The 13,871-nt window shown below is 38.1% G+C and overlaps 1 protein-coding gene across 1 annotated transcript in view; it reads right to left on the bottom strand.

Moving 5' to 3' along the window:
• LOC109845151 (agamous-like MADS-box protein AGL9 homolog) overlaps positions 1-9,372 on the bottom strand; it is a 38,181-nt gene extending 28,809 nt beyond the window's left edge. The window contains exons 1-4 of the mRNA XM_020414364.1: positions 9,048-9,372; positions 7,467-7,536; positions 411-475; positions 199-298 (exon numbers count right to left, since the gene is read on the bottom strand). Of these exons, the coding sequence (XP_020269953.1) occupies positions 199-298; positions 411-475; positions 7,467-7,536; positions 9,048-9,232 (420 nt within the window). The 5' untranslated portion in view covers positions 9,233-9,372. The remainder of the gene's footprint in view (positions 1-198; positions 299-410; positions 476-7,466; positions 7,537-9,047) is intronic.

The following is a 13,871-nucleotide window of genomic DNA, read 5'->3' as shown; positions in this document are numbered from 1 at the left end:
GACGACTATAATATTTATCAGACTCCATAAATAGTTACCTTTCCAATATGTTAGCTTAGGAATAGGGCATCTCGCCCTATTTTCTGCTCAAAAAGTAAAAAGGAATCAAGTCAAAGCAGCTAAATAGCATAAAAATGAATGCAGGTTTTGCAGAATCTTTCTCTATTTAACATAACATTATTCTCAGCTAGTTGTTACCTTTGTCAGTCTTATCTGCTTTAGAGACATGGCAACTTGATTTTCTAGTTGCTCAAGTTCCTTAGTGCTTAATGGAGTCAAGTCCTCCCCGAGAAGGTTTCTGAATTTGTGCAATCAAGAGATCATTAGATTAAGGATTTGTACTTAAAAAATTGTAATGATCGAAATACAATGAGAAATATGTGCGGTGTTTTTTTTATCAGCAAGTCTACCTTTGTGAACGTTGTAGAATCTCAACTCTTCCTTTCAGCCCCAAATATTCTTCATAACTTTTTGGCTTCAGGGAAAAAAAAAATTTGCCCTTGTTAAAAGTTGTAAATGGAACCATAGAAAATGATAGTTCAAGTTGGCCTGACCAGATTTCTCTAAATACTCAGATCGCATAACGGAGTGTTATAAACTTTTATTGCCATTATTATTATGTAACGTACACTGAAATACTTGAGCACGTCACATACTTCAACCAAACATGGAGCAAATATGTGCTACTTCGTGATCTTTGTGATTATTTAACTGTGTCAAACCTGATTGGTGTAATCTATAAGCTTCAGGAGAAGCCGATAGCAGATATTCTGATAGCCATGAGAAGTGTATAGGGTAATGGATATAGCATGAAAAATATCTATGATTCTTGTTGATAATAGTGTATTATAGTGGGTTTTAGTCTCACATTGCTTGGGAGAACACACATCACACTCCTCTACTTGTATAAATATATGTGCACACTCAATATTCAACTAAAGGGAAATTTACCCAAGATTCTCTCTCACATTGCTAGGGCTATTTCCCCTTCAATAAAATTTTTAACGCTTCTGCGTTCTTTTGCCAAATCTTGGCCTTGTTGCTTTGCAGCCGTTTAATGTATTTTTTTTTTTTTTGCATTCATCTGCCAGATATTTTGGCCTTGTTGCTTTGCGGCCTCTTGACACGTTTCGCATTCTCGTTTAACCTTCGGGTTTCATTCTAACCTTCGGGTTCTATTTTAAACCTTCGGGTTTCATTCTAACATTCGGGTTCTATTTTAACGGCATTGTCGTTTTAAGACCGTCTCTCGGTCTCAAATTAACGGCATCGTCGTTGAAGCTGTCTCTCGGCCTCAAACGAACGACATTACCGTTTCGCAGTCAGTAACGGCATCTCGATGTCTTAACGTCTCAACATTGCTGTTATGGCTCCTTCAGAGAAGATTCCCAAACCACCTTTGCCCATCAATGATCAAAGTGACTGGGCAGGGTGGTCCACCATTGTCACCAATGCCTTGCGTGGCGCTGGTTTGCTTGATCATCTCACCAGTACGGGACCAGTTCCACCGTCCATCAGCACTGTTGCTTCATCCAGTACTATTGCCTCTGGCAGTGGTGATGTCGATCTTCAGACTGCTCGTGCTCTCTATGTCAAGGAGAGTTCAGAGTGGCAATTGAAGGAATTTCGTGTTATGGATTATCTCACTCGCTGTGTTGGCTCTGGTCTCACTGTCGAAATTGGCTCGTTTCCCTCTGCTCGGGCCATGTGGACTTATCTCACTGAGCGTTTCACTGAGTGCTCGGGTGCACGGGAGACATATCTTCTGCAACGCATTGCTCTACAACACAAAGGTAGTTCATCTCTGCAGTCCCATTTTAGACAAATGCAAGCTTTTTGGACAGAGTTACGCTCTATGCTTCCTTGACGTAATTCCACATATGAAGACTGGCTAGCCTGGTACGAACGGCATGAGGTGCATCAACTGTTTTAGTCCATTCCTGAATATTCAACTATGGCTGATCAACTACTTCATCAGCCTTAATTTCCGACTTTGGTCTCAGTTATGGGAGCTCTCACTACTTATGAGACCCGACAGCAGACAACACGACTCAATTTGTCAACAGACACTCCTACCTCTTCACTCAAGACTGTTTTGTCTGTACCTGTCACTACTCCTGTTATGAATCATACTTCTCAACAGGCTCCCTCTCCAGAAGCTCGATCTAAGCTCTCTTGCAAATATTGCAAGAAAGAAGGACACCGCATTGAGACATGCTTCAAGCTTCATCCTGAGTTACGTTCCTCAGGTACTGGTCGTGATCAGCGACCCCCTCAGTCTCAACCCTCTCGTACACCAGGATTGCTAGCCAATGCTATACCTTCTACTTCTTCAGACTCTACTATTCAAGCTATTAAAAGTCTTCGCCGTCAACTTGATGCTTTTCAACATATCACCTCTACATCAGCCGCACAACTCTCTAGTATGCATTTTGCTGGTTCTTCAGCTAATCCTTCGGTCTCTGGTATGAATGATCTCTGGATTTTTGACTCTGACTGTTCCTTTCATATGACTTGTAATGCCTCACTTTTATCCTCTGTCTTTACTTCATCCTCTCTTCCTCCTATCTACACAGCTGCTGGACAACCATTGTCCATTACTCAGTATGGCTCAATTACCTCACAAAATGATCCATCTGGTCGTCTAACACTTGGTCCCGTCTATGTGGCTCCTCAGTTGTGCTTGAATTTAATTTCTATTAGCTCTTTATGCATGACGGGCCTGTTTGACTCATTTTCTTCTGATACTTGTATTATGCAAGATCCACAGATGGGCAAGACGGTTGAGGCGGATCGTAGGAGGCACAAACTGTATTTTCTGGAATATATTCACCTTCCAGAATTCATACGTCCACATTCTCTTGTTGCTTCTCTTCGTTCATCAAAACCCTCTACCTCGCTTCCTGCTAATTTATGGCATAGATGACTTGGTCATGTGTCTAATAAAAGGCTGGAGAGTCTTATTTAGTCTGGAGTACTTGGTCCTATATCATCTAGTTCTAGTATTGAGTCATGTACTGGTTGCAAATTGGCTAAATTCACTGCTTTACCATTTAAAATGAGTACATCCGTATCCACTTCCTTATTTAATTTAGTACATTCTGATATTTGGGGGCCAGCTTCTTTGCCTTCTTCATCTGGCTACTTATATTATGTTAGCTTTATCGACGATTTCTCTCGTTTTACATGGGTTTACCTACTTAAGAATCGCTCTGACGTACTTACTGCTTATCAAGCCTTCACTGTTATGATTTTCACTCAATGGTAATCTCGTATTAAAGTTTTTCGTTTTGATTGTGCCAAAGAGTACCTATCCTCTACCATGCGCTCTATCATGTCCTCTCATGAGACTATCTTTCAACAGTCATGTCCCTACACTCATGAGCAAAATGGTGTTGCTGAATGCAAACATCGTTATATCCTCGATACTGCTCGATCAATGCTCATTTCTTACTCTGTTCCTCATCATTTTTGGGCTGAGGCTATTCTCACCGTGACTCATGCCATTAATATCACTTCATCTAGCTCTCTTTCTGGTGCTACTCCTTATAGTCGTGTTTATACTCATCCTCCCTATTATGGTCTAGTTCGTGTTTTTTGTTATCGATGTTTTGTTCTTCTTCCATCTCACGAACGTGATAAATTGTCTCCCAGAGCTGTTTCTTGTGTTTATTTAGGAATTAGTTCAGAACATCGAGGTTATCGTTGTTATGATCCCGCAACTGGTCGAGTTCATATATCTCGTCATGTTCAGTTTGAAGAGGATTCTCCATATTATTCTGCTTCTGATGACTTTAATTTCCTCCACTCCACTGATCATGCTTCCTCATCAACTGCATCATCCACTTCTTCACCTCAATTTTCCTTTCGAGATCTCCCTGACATCTCTCCCTCTCCTTCTGTTGACTCTTCCTCACCCGAGTCTTCTCTTACACCATCTAATTCATATCTCGTGGACACAACTCTCACTCTAGAAAATACTATTGATCTCCACGCACCTGCGCCAGCATCTCCCCCGCCTGAGGTTCCTCTTGCTCTTCGTCGAGGCAAACGCCCACATGTCATGTCTGCCCGATATGCTTCAGTTACTTCTTATTCACCTATCTTTCATAACTTTCTTGCTGTCATTCATACTATTGTTGAGCCAAAGTCCTTCCAAGAGGCAGTTCAAATTCCAGAGTGGCGACAGGCTATGACTGAGGAATTTCAAGCCTTTCAGCAAATTCATACCTGGGATGTTGTTCCCTGCCCTCCTGGGATCTCTCTTGTTGGCAGTAAATGAGTTTATAAGGTCAAGTTTCGTCCTGATGGCATCATTGAACGTCGAAAAGCTCGTTTAGTGACTCGAGGTTTTACTCAGCAACAATGTATTGATTATGAGGAGACCTTTGCTCCTGTTGCTCAGATACCCACTATTCGTACTCCTCTTGCGGTCGCTGTTGCTCATCGTTGGCCCTTATACCAGATGGATGTTAAAAATACTTTTCTTTATAGCTCTTTATCAGAGACCGTATATATGCAACCGCCTCCAGGGTCAAATATTCTTCTGAGACATGTATGTCTCTTTCGCTGTGCTGTTTATGGTCTCAAGCAGGCACCTCGCGCTTGGTTTGAGTGTTTTCGTGATGTCGTGCTCAAAGCGGTCTTTATAGAAAGTCATCAAGATGCTTCTCTGTTTGTTCGCACTACATCGTGTGGCAGAGTTTTATTACTCATCTTTGTAGATGATATGATCATTACAGGTAATGATATGACAGGTATACAATACGCAAAATCTTAGTTGCAACAATAGTTCCACATGAAGGATCTTAGATCTCTTCAGTATTTTCTTGGTCTAGAAATTTCTCAAGGCCCGCGGGGTGTATTACTGTCTCAACAGAAGTATCTCTCAGATATTCTAAATCAAGTTGAGCTAACTGATATGCAACTGTCAATACTCCACTCCAACAGAATGTTAAACTTTGCTCTACTGACGGTGAGTCTCTATCTGATCCTACTCGATATCGAAATCTTGTTGGCTAGTTGGTCTATCTGTGCATCTCTCGACCAGATATCTCTCATGTTGTTAGTATTGTCAGTCAATTTGTTAGTTCCCCACGTTTTATACACTATGTTGTCTTATTACGGATTCTTTGGTACCTCCGGGGTACTAGCACTCGCTCTCTTTTGTTTCCTACTACATCTAAGTTAGAGTTTTGTGCATATTCTGATACTGATTGGGCTGGTGATCCAACTACCAGAAAGTCTACCACAGGTTATTGTATATTTCTTGGTGATTCCCTTATTTCCTGACGAAGTAAGAAACAAGATGTTATTGCTCTTTTCAGTACCGAGGCAGAGTATCATGCAATGTCCACAACAGGTAAAGAGATTATTCATCTTCATCGCCTTCTCAGTGATTTCAGTATTTTTGTTATGACTCCTACTCCTCTCTACTGTGATAATAAGAGTATCATCCAGATTGCTAATAATCCAGTATTTCATGAAAGGACCAAACATATTAAGATCGACGCTCATTTTGTCATTGCTAATAATCCAGTATTTCATGAAAGGACCAAACATATTAAGATCGACGCTCATTTTGTCCGTCACCAAGTTATCAAGGACAAGACAATTCTACTTCCTCATGTTTCATCCGCTGACGAGCTTGCAGATTTCTTCACAAAGGCCTTACCTGTTCATCAGTTCCAGTTTCTTGTACGCAAACTCACTTTGTTTGATCCAACATGAGTTTGAAGGGGACTGTTGATAAAAGTATATTGTAGTGGGTTTTAGTCCCACATTGCTTGGGAGAATACACATCATACTCCTCTACTTGTATAAATATATGTGCACACTCAATATTCAACTAAAGGAAAATTTACCCAAGATTCTCTCTCTCTTACTTTAACAATTCTAAAGATATGTTTACACTCAGGGTCTCAGTTTTATGCATGGGTGCAAGTTGAATGAGAACAGAAGTCCAGTTCAAGCTACCATCTTGCGACTTCTACTTCCCTCTTAACCTTCCAACCTTATAACATAACCAGCCACAACATGTCCAGTGATCAAAAGTCTTGAAGGTACTTATGAGATTTATAATCACTTCAAGAAAAAGATTAAAAAAATGATGGATTGTTGACCAAATCAACCACATTTTGGCCAGCCTTGATGATGTGACAAAAAAGAAATAGATTTTGCTAATTATTATGTGAAATGGTCAATTTTACTAATATTTTTTCAAAAGTGATCTTTTTTTAAAATTTCCGTATTTACTAATACCTAATAAGATCTAATAATATCTAGCAGATTTAGATCCAAACTATGGATTTATGTGAACCAATTTCTTTCTTTGATTTAAGAGCGAAACAAACACATAAAATGCTTTTCCAGGAAACACCCAAAAATAATGGAAAATGCATTTTTAGGAAAAGAATAGACTTCCTATAGTTTCAGGAAACGAACCGATTAGCCCCCTAAAAGCAAAGAAGGTTTATATACATTTATTTATGGATATATTTCAAAAAGCCCCCACTAGGTTTGGGTGTTTCTTTGATAACCCCCTTAACTTTCAAATGTCAGAAAAACCACCTTATGTTTTATCAAAAAATCCCCCATACTAATGAGAATGATTGAAACTTCATTCTAGAGTTTAACGAAACTCTTAAGTGTGAGCAATTCTATGACCCCAGACTCGAGGTATGTTCTTTCTTCGCAGGATCGAGAGTATTTTGAGGAGCATGCTTAGTGGCAATGATCACCATTTATCGTATCAGTTCTTTAATTTCAATTGGTTTAGGTAGTTATTTGATACAGACATTTCCTTGAGCCATATGTGGCCTTCTAAACTATAATGTATTTTTACTTACTCTTTCCATTGTGAACTTGTTGTAGTTGAACTTTGTCTTTCTGGAGATTTCTTTATCTATATTTTTCTTTTATTGTCTTAATTGCATGCTCTGTGGTGTAGTTGTGATTATATATTTATATACAGGATGACCTAGAGGCATGAATGTGGCCGAATGATTGCATTGCCGGTCAAGTTACGTTCCAATTATTACGCTTTGGAACCGGGGCGTCACAAGGTTTTATTGACATTCCCCTTTAAGTTTTGTTAGATAAGATAATCCTCCAGTTTGGAGTGTTTTTTTTTTAATGTTTAAAGTTTAAGGGTTTTTATTAGAACTCTAAAACTTAAGGGAGCTTCTGTGACATTTTGAAAGTCAAGAGTAGTAATATGAGAATCACCTATACTTAAGGGGGGTTTTGCCAAATATACCCTTTTTTATATCTTCATTATGAGCAGTGACCTTAGAAGATCATATTCAAAACATAATTAAGAACTGTAATTTCTCACAAACAACTCCACAACAATAAGCAACAAGAGAATTTCATCAAAATAAGAGAAAAAGAATAAACAAGAGAAACTGTGGAGATTGAAAGTGGATGACATTTAAAACACTTTTAAAAGGTAGATTAAGTATTACCTGTATCTCATTTGCTGGAACTGCTTGAGCATAACTATATTTTCTGTATGTCTCAATAGTTTTAAGCACGCTGAAAGAAAGAATAAACAAATTAAAGAGCTACATATGATTAAACTCATTCAAGGTACATGGCAACCAAAGTAAGGTGGAAGAATTGAGCATGATATTGTCGAGTAACTATGGGAAAATGTCAACTTGAAAGCGAAAGTGTTGAGTACTAATTGTGGATACATTTATTCCTCCAGACTTTACCTTGATAGGACGTGTACCTCTGATCACTTTTTGTTTAAAACACTTGAGGCTCCCACACCATACGGTTAATTGGATGGATGCCAATTGAGTCGATCATAAGTATCCGAGAGAAACATTTTTTATCCATAAACATATTCCTCACGGTCTTGAGAGATTAATCCTATTTCATTTTTAAACTTCCAACAAAAATAAAAATAAAAAATATATGGTAATAAAGACCGTCAGTTAAAGCCTCCTCTTACTAAAAAAGACATGGAAGTCCATATACTAGATGAATGAACAATAGGTCACTGAATACTCGGCCTACTAATTAAGTGCTACGGATGCCACATGGAAGGCCACAATTGAGAAACATGCAACGGGTCTGTCTAGTTGTGAATGTTTATACCATAAGGTTAATTGGATGGCATGCTAATGTACGTAGTTGATCTAACTTTAGCGCCTTTTATATGCATTTTTCTAACCATATATATGTAGCTTGAGAATTTTAAAAATAAATAAACAAACAATTCAGAACTGAGGCAATTAAATACCTACACCCAAGGATTAAATTCTAAAGTGGGTTAATTGATTATTTATGAAAAAAAAAACTTAATTTTTGAATACTCATAGCACTGAGAAACTAACTATTAATGGAAAGGAGGGATATGTACGTATGTAACCAGAACAAGGCATTGAGGCGAGGGATACTTAATTAGTGGCTGGTGCTTGCATATTTGATGTTACAACATAGAATAAGAATCCCCAGGGTGGAACCCTAGTACATAAAACATGGCTTTAAGACATAAAATATATATGGTCATGTAATTATAAGCTTTACCAGTGGGGCCTGAATTAAAAAGGGGCTCGCTCTTAGTTTTCAAGGTACGAGGTGAACACACCCACACCCCACCCCATGGCACAGCAATTAATATACACAGCGGCTGCTGGTACGGATAAAAGCAGTGCGCAAAGCAGCTAGCTAGCATTCATTCATCCTAAGAATCCGCAGGGAGCGAAGTTCATAATTCATTCATAGTTCATTCTAAGAATCGATCTGCGAGGGTTAGGGTTCTAGAGGAGACGGAAGATCTAGCAAGCCAGAAACTTGGGACAATTAATAACGTCATTCATTAACTACACGAAGATATGTAGCCGGATCTAGTTTTGGACGCTCGGATCCAACAAACAAACAAACAAACCGGGGAAAAAAAACAAGTTTTTATTATTAATTAAATTTTTTGGAGAGAGAATGAGAGAGAGGAGATCGGAGATAGATTGAATCCAACAGTGCTAAGCTAGGGTTAGTTAGGGTTTGATTAGCTAGCTGGAGAAACGGTGGGTGGGAACCTGGAGCTGCTGCAGAACTCGTAGAGCCTGCCTCGGTTGGAGAAGACGACGAGAGCAACCTCGGCGTCGCAGAGCACCGACAGCTCGTGGGCCTTCTTGAACAACCCGCTCCTCCTCTTCGCGAACGTCACCTGTCGGTTGATCTTGTTCTCGATCCTCTTCAGCTCCACTCGCCCCCTCCCCATCTCCAAGATCGAGCTCCAAGATCGCAGAAATTATTAGAAAGACCAATGCCGTTCTTTCTCGTTTTTTATTTTATTTTATTCCTCCTCAAATTAGAAATTAGAAAAGTCTTGGCGGTGGTTTCTGTCTGAAGGAAAGGAAGCTACCCCACCCCCCTCTCACTCTCTCTCTCTCTTTTACTCGGATCATTCGTTACGTGTCGAGTTGGCACCGGGCAACTCAGTTTGCGGATTTGCCCCCGGGAGCTGGCGATATTTACGGATGAGATCGTGGAATCAGTTGGCTCCACAAGCGTGGCTGTTGTTTATTTACTGTTTTGACACCGCGCTCCCTCCGCACAGTAGCATGCTGTTGCCCCGGGCGGCCCTCCAGAAAAAAAAATGGACCCTGTTAATTATACGAGTTGGGAACGTACATTCATGTTAATGGTGTTGCATTAATTAATAACCATTTTTGTTTATTATTATTATTATTACGGTTTTTCTATAGGGTGCCCATGAGCACTTTATAAGAGAGGAGAGAGATAAAAAGAAATGAATGAGAAGATGATCCCAATGCAAATCAGTGGAACCCCCTCCTCATTCATTTCTCTCTATCTCTCTCCTCTCTTATAGAATACCCATGGGCACTCTATAGAAAAACCGTTATTATTATTATAGATTAGACAATATAGCTACTAATTTTATGATGCGTGTAGCAACTGATCAGCACGAGCTAACAGGCTTTACGACCAGCAAATGGCCAATTATGGGCATTGAGGGGGCGGCATTAATAATTAATAATAAAGCCAAAGGATAAGCGGAAGTCAATTGATTAAGATGAACCACAGCTAATTAACGACACGAGATTCCTATATTAAAGTAAGTGCTCGCAAAAAAAAAAAAGTTAGAGATCGAGGAACTTAATTGGCTCGAACCATCGGCTCCTGATTGTTTAACACTTGCTCCAAAATCAGGGTACACGTACAATTTCCCGAAACACGATACATCTATAAATTATTATAATAGCATTGAAAAAGGCAGTTGTAGCTAATTGAAGGATTGATAAGTGGCAATATCGTTTATGGATCCCACTATAATTCATTAAATTATATTGCTTCACATTTGATCCTCTCTCTTCTCCAAATCCACCCATCTCTGTCTATCGACCTCATAATTAAATACACCCACTGCAAGTATCTCCTCAAATTCTCCTTCCACGTTTAATTTCATCATGTCCATGTCCTCGTCCTGGAGTTGATGTGGATTAATTAGTTAATTATAAAAAGAACAAATAGTTTGACAAATTAATTATCAAAAAGCTACTTACAACTCTTTATAAGAAATTTTGGATCTAATCCGTATCAAACTACTAATTTTAGAGGGATTTTCTCGACCACGACGACAACAACAGAAACCAGTTTTAAAAGGAAAATAACCTAAAATTTTATTAGCTTGCACTTTTTCAAGACATGTTTGTAATATAAATATCACCATATGCAGATCTTAGTCGATGTGTAATATTACTAAATCAATAGGAGTCTTGATGTGCAGAGTGCGTACCACCAATCGATTTATCTTTATTTTTAATTTCACACTGTTAAGATTGTATCTTTAATTTTTTGTATAACTTCATGTGAATTAGATATCTATCATGATTAGGAGATTGAGTCTCATCATGATTAGTAGTTTATATCCTATTCTAATTAGGAAGTTAGGCTAGGGGTAGGGTTTTGATTTCCCTATATTTATTCTTCTATTTTTGGAGGAAAACCCAAGGAGAACGGAGAGAGCTAATATTCTTATAATCTAAGATTAGCAGAGGGCGTATCCTAATTCAAGAATATTGTGCAAGAGACGACGGTTTTGTGGTCTTTATCCATGCAAAAGTTTACAACATTGGGAGAGGGTTTCGCAGTCTTTAATTGTCCGTTCAAAAGATTGTAAGGAGTGAGTTTTGGAGAGGATGTGATAGTTGATTATATATGTGAGTTGAGAGATTGAGAGGAGAGAGATGAGTGATTCCTCTTGTAGTTCTTCCTGATACATCGTAGAATTCTCGTATTGTTACCCCGTGGATGTAGGTCAAAATCGACTAAACTACGTAAATCTCGGTGCTCTTTCTTCTTGATTGTGGTTGTATTCTATATTGTTGACTATGGGTTGGCTTCTGAGTTGCGGAGATCGTAGTATGCAAGGAGACTAAAATTCCCCAATAAGTGGTATCAGAAACATGATGATGGATTCGGGAGCGAGTTCGCAAGATAGACATCATATAAAAGTAAAGATCAGCGACATTACAAGAATCAAGATGAAGAAAAAAAGAAGGTATTGTAGCGGCGGGAACACTGTTCATGTGGGTGAGGGTTTGGTTAAAAATTATTTAATCAAATCTGACAGTGCAGATTAATTTGTCTTCTGATTGAGTGTTTGGAGGAGGATTTTGATGATTCAAAAGTTGATTCCTAGGTTTTGGAGTGCTCTGAATGCGATGGGAGGATTTGATTTTTTAGATTTTGCTCAGATTGGTCAGAAAGTGCTGACAAATTTTAATGATGATAACAAGACAGATCTAATGACAGATAGGGCAAACGAGTATGCGACGGATGAGACTGGTGTAGAGAATCAGATGTGATTCTAGTAGTAAAGTTATCAGCATATAATTATTCAGGGTCATCATGGGAGCAGGAGTTAGATGGTGTGTAGACTCGAGGAGGACAGTGCCAGATTAAGTGGAGCTTGTAAGCAGGCACGACTGAGTGACATACCCAGAGATAGAGATGGTGGCATTGGACATGAAGACGATGAGCGGTGATATTCGGTCCAAGCCAAATGATGAAGAAGATAGGGACATTCGGCTCATAGTATGGTGTAGGAGAGGTACACCGATATGATTCGAGACAATGTTACATTAAACGCTGGGAGCTCCTAGGCGTCGGACTTGGCGCCCAGCGTTTAGACTCCTAGGCGGCATCTAAGCGGTTTATGGGTGGGTTTTTTCTTTCTTTTTAATTGTGATACTTGAATATAAATATATATACTCAATCAATAATGCATAAATACAAAAATACCAACACATATGCTATCCAAACTGTAATAGTCAATCAAAGATGCATACATACTAAATGGCAAGGCATATAATATCCAATAACTAGAAGTTTAGGTCCCAAAATATCAGCAAAAAGATAGTCAAACAGGAATAGTCTAGATCTAATATAATGAATTAGCAATATGCATCTAATCTAATGTCATCATCAAACATCATCATCATGAAGTTCCTCCTCTACTCCATCATCACTATCCTCTCCAGAATCCATTTCCACACAATCCTCCTCCTCGTCTGAAACATTATCATCCGAGACAAGAGGCCCTTCTTCATCATCCATCACTGAAGTAGAAGCACTTGAAGGTCCTGGTAGCCTAGAACTCCTCCTATTCTCCGCAGCCTCAGCCGCTCCCGATATACCCTCTACCATCCTCCAAGTAAGGCCTGAGCTAGGATAAACTTCTTCCTCATCATCGGAACATGCTCCTTCTAGGATCCATGCTCGTGTCGTACTACGACCAGTAGACAGTAGTAGGTTCTTGTTTTCTCCTCTCCTCTTCTTCTGGTTGAGCTTTGAGTTAAACTTCACATAGACCAGTTCCTCTAACCTCTTCGATTCCAATCTATTCCTCTTCTTTGTATGAATCTTCAAAAGTAAAGGACACAAATTAGAAAACATAACTAAGAAGAATTTCATATTTTTTATAAGTTTAGAAGTTAGTTTACCCCCTCATAACCATCCAAGAATTAAAACAAGGAAATGATATCATACTCCCTTTAAAAGAGAGAGTTGTGAAAAAACTTTCCAATTATTATGTTACCCCTATTTTTTTGATATTACATTCTAATACTAACTAAACTAAATTAATTATCATTGTTAATTAATTATATTATATGTCACTTTAAATTTGTAGAATTTGGTCCATAAAACTTCCAATGTTATTGTAAACTCTACATCATATTAACTATTAGTAATGTATAACAATATATTAATAGATAATTACATGTTAATAAAGTATTTATGGAAAGAATAAAAAACATAGAATTGTTCTCAAATTATATCATGACACTTATATAGGAAAATTACAAAGAGCATTCTTATGTTTAGGTAACAAGACAAAAGGTACAAGCATAAAATTTTAGAAAACATTAGGATATTTAAGTGCAGCAAGATACGCTATCTTAAATTTAAAAAAAAGTGTAGCAAGATACAAGTGGAGGTATATATAGTATAATTTTGGTAAATTATAAGGTATATAAGTTCAGTTAAGCGTATAAAATATTTGAAATATTTGTTATCTACAAACAATAGTATATGATTTTATTGATAAATAACATTCATCATACAATATGCGGCCACTTGCATAGCTTATATTTATATAGTAAAGGAGATGTGGAAAAATTAAAGCATCATATTTTGAATGAGTCTCAAGATTTTGAATTATTTCCTAAAATTATATAATCCGCTTAGAAAACTTCAGAAGAGGTTTTCGAATGACTACTACAAAGTGTTGAACATCGGATAAATATTGAACAAATAAAATCCACGATATTGGATTGCAAAAATCAGGGATATGTATATAATACTGGGTGTCATATGAGATAATATTCATACAT

Source organism: Asparagus officinalis, chromosome 6 (assembly GCF_001876935.1).
Source record: "Asparagus officinalis chromosome 6, Aspof.V1, whole genome shotgun sequence".
Classification (NCBI taxonomy): domain Eukaryota; kingdom Viridiplantae; phylum Streptophyta; class Magnoliopsida; order Asparagales; family Asparagaceae; genus Asparagus; species Asparagus officinalis.
Note: the sequence above shows the minus strand (reverse complement) of the source record. Positions and strands in the feature narration are given on the sequence as shown.